The sequence below is a fragment of the Monocercomonoides exilis genome, assembly GCF_001643675.1.
Source record: "Monocercomonoides exilis strain PA203 chromosome Unknown scaffold28-1221067, whole genome shotgun sequence".
Lineage (NCBI taxonomy): Eukaryota > Preaxostyla > Oxymonadida > Polymastigidae > Monocercomonoides > Monocercomonoides exilis.
The window spans coordinates 351,674-357,001 of record NW_027150573.1 but is presented as its reverse complement, the minus strand read 5'-3'; the positions used below and the strand labels follow the sequence as shown (position 1 = coordinate 357,001).

Sequence of the window (5,328 nt, the reverse complement as noted above, 5' to 3'; positions counted from 1 at the left end):
GTATAACTGCAAAAAATGTTTGTGCTTATTTGTTTTATCCTGAAAATAAAAGATTACTTTGTTTTTTGCTCGAGCTTAGGTTAACACTTGTTTAATACCTTTTCGGTCTCATCACAAAGAAAATTGGATGTTCGTTGACCAAAATCATGCACAAATAAGGATAAAATCTGGTCATATTGTTAAGTTTGAGAATCATTTTGGCATTTTATTCAATATTTAATCTTTTAATAATTAATTATTCTTCAGATTTCCCTTTCGTAAGGTTTTTCCTAGATCAAGAAATCTTCAAGGAACTTATCAACTGATATTACAGTCCCATTTGGAATCATTTTTAAATGGAGTTTCAACGTCTATTATTGTTTCTCCATCGTCAGAAAATTCAAAGTGGATCCTCGGGAAGTCTCTTGAAAAAAGTGCTTCAGTGCCTCATTATTCTTCGAGCACTTCGTCAAAGACGTCTCGTTCGCGGTCAGTCAGTCCGTCATCATCAATTCCATTATCACCTGCATCTGTCACTTACAACGAACTTTTTTCTCCAAGAGCAGCATCACCAAGAAGAAAAGAAATAATAAAATCTATTCATTCTAAAGAAGAAAAAAGCAAAAGCAATGTGTCAGCATCCCCATCTTCGTCAAATTTTTCTTTTTCTGCATATGATGAAATTCATCGACAATCTTTTTCATCGAGTGAATCATCAAATGAATCAAATAAACTTCCTCCATCACTTTCGCCGCTTCTTCCTTCTTCTATTTCAGATGGAGCACTTCATTACTTTGCATCCAGTCTGATTCGTGGAGCTGGGTCTTCTTCTTCATTCACACGACTTAGGCAGGGAAGGACAGGCCCTCCAACATTTCGATTCTCAGCAGTGCACATATTGAATGATCGACTTGTTGATCTCTTCACCGGAGTGCAGCTGCATTTTTCTCAAGTTGGCAGAGCGTCCTCTGCAAAAGGCAGCACAACAAAACCGGCAACAGCATCAAGCTTCACACAAATAGCTGGTCTGAGCGAGGAACAATTCACTTCAATTGGGCAATTTGACACGCTCGTCCAATCTGCGCTTTCAAATGTGCCCATCCGAAACGGACTGTTCAGAACTCACATCAGCATAAGAATTATATACGATCCCACACTTCCGCCAACAGTGCAGAAGACGAAAGGGCTCGGAGGTTCCCGAAGTAGAACACCTTCGCCTGGAAGAAATTCTGCTTTTTCTTCTTCCTCCTCCTCCTCTCTTTCCAGCTCTTCTGTTTTCACTTCACTCGACAGCACATCACGTTCTTCTTTAAGCTCATCATTTTCTGGCGATCCCCTCAGACAAAGCGAATCAGCATCGTCTTCTGAATCAACAGCAGCAGTTGCACCTCAGCCAATTGTGTTTGAGTTGATAATTCTTGCTCCTCACACAATTATGTCTTCAGCTGCACCGTCGCCTGGTCCATCTCAAACAGTACAAACACAAAAAGAAGATGCGAGTATTGAGAAGTCCCTGAACATTCTATCTCAGCTGTGTGGCTGTCTCACAGGCAGACGCATTTCTGCGCATTCATGGACAACCACAGCAACTCCGCTGCCAGCGCTGATGAAATCTCCTTTGTTTAATGCATCTCTGCTGTCGATTGTGACCCTTGCTCCTCAGACACTGCCAGATGGAGAGAGAAGCCCCAATGGCAGTGCAGAGAAGAAAGCAATAAATGAAGAAGGAGAAAGAGAAAGTGCTGACGGCTCATTCACAGAAGAAGATGAAATCCAAGCGAAGCCTGCGAAGAAATCGAAGGATGTTGTTGGAGGAGAAACAGAGGAGCAGATCATCGACACTCTCACTTGGGTTTCTGACTTGACAAACATGGACCCGACTTTTGTTCCTCCTCCGCCATCTCAAATTCCTGAGGATTTCTTTGGAGCACTCGTACAACCACCAGAGCCTTCTGCAGAAGCCGAACGAAAACAGCCGAGTGCTGCAAAGAAAGCAGGTCAAGCACAGAAAACGAAGCAGAAGCAGAAGGATGCGTCTCCTCAGGCCGGAAAGGCGATAAATCCTGATGGCAGACGTGGAGAAAGAGCTCCTTCTGTTAAAACAAGGCGAGGTCAAACACAAAGTGTGGATAGAACACAGCAACAACGTCACAGTGATGTGGAAGGGGTGAAGAAAAGAAGTGCAAGTATTGAAAGAAGTCCGTCTTTACAGAAGAAGAAGAAGAAAGAGAAGGAAAACAAAAGACAAGCGAATGAAGAGCAGGAGAAAGTGAGTCAGACACCATCTCCAAGCTCACCTGGAACAGAGGCAGAACGGTTAGAAGCTATGAAAAATGCATCTGTTTGGAAGAAACTGATAGCTGAAAGAGAAAAAGCAGATGACGACGAAGTGAATGTTGAAGAAGACATACCAAACAACACTTCTGAGGAAGTTGCGATGAAGTCTCCGTTTGCTAGGCTTTCAATAGAACGAGAGAGGTTCAATGAAAGAGTCAGGCCCAGTGATGATCCGCAGGTCCTGCAACACGTCGATGATTCTGCCACGTCGCCTTCTTCTTTGATAGTTTCTCCGCCATCCTCGCATCGGAGTAATTCTCCGACACAAACGTCTCCTCAAAGATCCACCCAGCAGACGATGCGGCAATCTTCTCCACCGTCTGTTGAGAGGAGGCGCACATCTCCTTCTCGAAGAGGAAGAAACCAGCAAATCAGAGAAAAGAGTAACGATCCTAATACAGCAAGCGAAACTGGCTCGGTCAGCAGCGTTGTGATGGACTTTTCATCAGATTTCAAAAAGAAACCAAAAAAGCAAAAGCAATTTGAACCGCGGAAGCCAAAGCAAATGCATCGCTCGCATACAGAATCACCCCCAAGACAAGGGCAATCTGCTTTGAAACGCTCCTCATCTGTTGCAGCGTCTCCTCATCATCAGCACAAAAAATCTGAGCCAGTCATTGCTTCTGGAGAAGCAAATGCTCCTTATCAACAAGAATCACTACAGGATAATCAATACCAACAATCCAATGTGCAGCCTTCGGGAGACGCTCTTTCTTCGTCTTCGTCTGTTCCTGCACTTGTTCTGTCAGCAGTTGAAGCATACAACCAGATCCTTCCTCAGCACACACGCTCTCCAAAGCACTCTTCTGTACGTTCTTCTCCTGAACTAGTAAAGCGAAGAAATAGTTTGTCCAATCCATCTTCGTCTGTTGTTTCGTCATCACCTCACACTTCATCAGCCCTTTCCACTCCTTCCACTTCTCTCTCTCATCGGGGAAAGCCACTAACTGACCGAGAAAAGTCACAACCCCAAGAAATAGCAGACGCCCAAATCACTTCTTCTTCATCGTCTTCTTCACCTCATCGTGTTCCATCATCTGCTCCAGACAGATACGCCCACCTCATCCGCATTCATCCTTCTGTTGATCTTTCACCCTCTCAGTCACAAACCTCCCTCCGCTCGTCTTCTGAGCCTCTCCCATCGCAGTCACCTTCTCTGCAGTTTGTGGCAGCGACATATTCTGAGTCCGCTCCTTTGACTGCCACGCCCATCCACTCTGAATCTGATGCTTCAATCAAGCAACCTACCACAATTTCACAGTCTGTCTTTTTGTCTCCATTTCGCTTATCCAAACCGCCCCGCCATCCATTCAATGAAAGCGATGTGGTCGCATCGCAGCCCTTCCCACGTCACACTCATTCACGCCCACACACCCGCACTTCAGTTAATTCCAGAAAGCTTTCTTCATCACTTCGCTCTTCTTCTCGTTCTGTCTTCTCGTCAGACTCGTCTCAAGCCAGAGATTACGGAACTCGCTCTTTGAATTCGGATGTGCCTTCAAATTCGCCTTCTTCCACGTTTCTTCTGCACGATCTCATTGAACAGATCCGAAACTCCACACAAAGTGTTCTTGATGAAAAACTGAGGAAGGGAGAAGAAGACGAAAATGCGCTTGTTCGATCGCTGAATTCACTCTCACGTATTGCTGGGTCCATCCACAATGCTCGTCTCCAGGCAGCACTTGCGTGCTCGCGCCTCGAAAAGGAAATAGCAAAAAGAGAGGAAACTGAGCAGAATGAGCAAAAGGAGTTTGACGAATGGCTGTTTAATGCTGAAGAAAGGCTGAATAAAGTTGAAACCCAGAGCAATGCCTTGAGCGCAATAATAGTTCAGCAGGAGTCGTTTGCGAAGCAGAAAGTGAAAGCTTCAACTGCAATTGTCGCTGATGACACTGAAAAAGTGAGAAATCAGCTGACTCAGCAAGCATCAAGTTTGCTTCTTTATTTTGCATTTTTTTTTTTCAAATTTGTTTGTTTTCCTCCTTTCAAATAGAAATGCGACTAAGTCTCCTTCAAGCGAGACAGCAACTATCCTACCGTCTGAAATGCCAGCCGCCAACGCTGAAACAAATCCAACAGTCTGTCAAAGCGAAGCTCGGAAGGCAAAATGCTAAAGTGGCTGCGCTGGAGCAAACACTGGTCCTCTTTCGGATGCAGGAAGGGAGGCAGAGAGAGCGTCTTGAGGAGCTGCGAGCAAATGAAGAAGAAGGCAAGGAGATGTTGGTGCAGCTGCATCAGACGATTCAAGAACAGCACTCGTCTATCGAAGCAATGAAGGCTGAGTTCGATCAAATTGCGAGAGATCAGATTGATTTGAACTCGGCGCTTGAACAGTCCATTGACTCAGCAAGGCAAGCAGCACGAAAAACGAAGATGGGCTCTTATTCGTCATCTGAAAAGTACAGCAACGCAAAGGACAAAGAAGCAATTGAACGTCAACTTGAATTTATTACTCAGCTTGCAACTCCATTTTCAGTATGTGAATATTGTTATTATTTTATTATAAAGTTTAAAATTCAATTTGTTTTTTGCTTTATATGTACTCTTGCATTTGGTATTCTAAAAAAGTTTACTCAAGACAATTCAATTGGTCAAGTGCTTAACTTCATTTCATTTATTACATCAGTTGTGAACGAAAAGACGTTGAGTCGCAAAGCCAAAATTGAGGAATCAGATGATTCAGATGATGATTTATATTCTTGAAAGAAAAAGAATTCAATTGATTGAGAAAATCCCTACATGTAGAACCAATGTTGAAATTATATTGTCAATCTTTGTTGCGATTTCATGTGATTAATGTTAATATTGCAAAGTTAAAAGCAAATGTGAATATGCATAGAAAACTAATTATTACATTTGTATAAAAGTTATATTGGATTATTCTTAATTTATTTTATTGCATCAACTTGAAAAACATTTCATTTTTTGGATTTAATTTTATAAATAAATTGTGTAATTGAGAATTTAATTTAAAAGCTGCATTATAAAGGATATAGAAACTGTTGCTTGTGT

The 5,328-nt window shown here is 42.7% G+C and overlaps 1 protein-coding gene across 1 annotated transcript; it reads left to right on the top strand.

The window, feature by feature from the left end:
• Positions 1 to 127: 127 nt before the first annotated feature.
• On the top strand, positions 128 to 5,282 carry MONOS_4995 (uncharacterized protein; the record flags this gene model as incomplete). Its single annotated transcript, XM_067875108.1, has 4 exons — positions 128 to 183; positions 247 to 4,247; positions 4,310 to 4,791; positions 4,885 to 5,282. The coding sequence occupies 4 exons, from the start codon at positions 128 to 130 to the stop codon at positions 5,017 to 5,019; spliced, it is 4,674 nt and encodes a 1,557-aa protein (XP_067725625.1). The 3' UTR covers positions 5,020 to 5,282.
• Between the last annotated feature and the right edge of the window lie 46 nt (positions 5,283 to 5,328).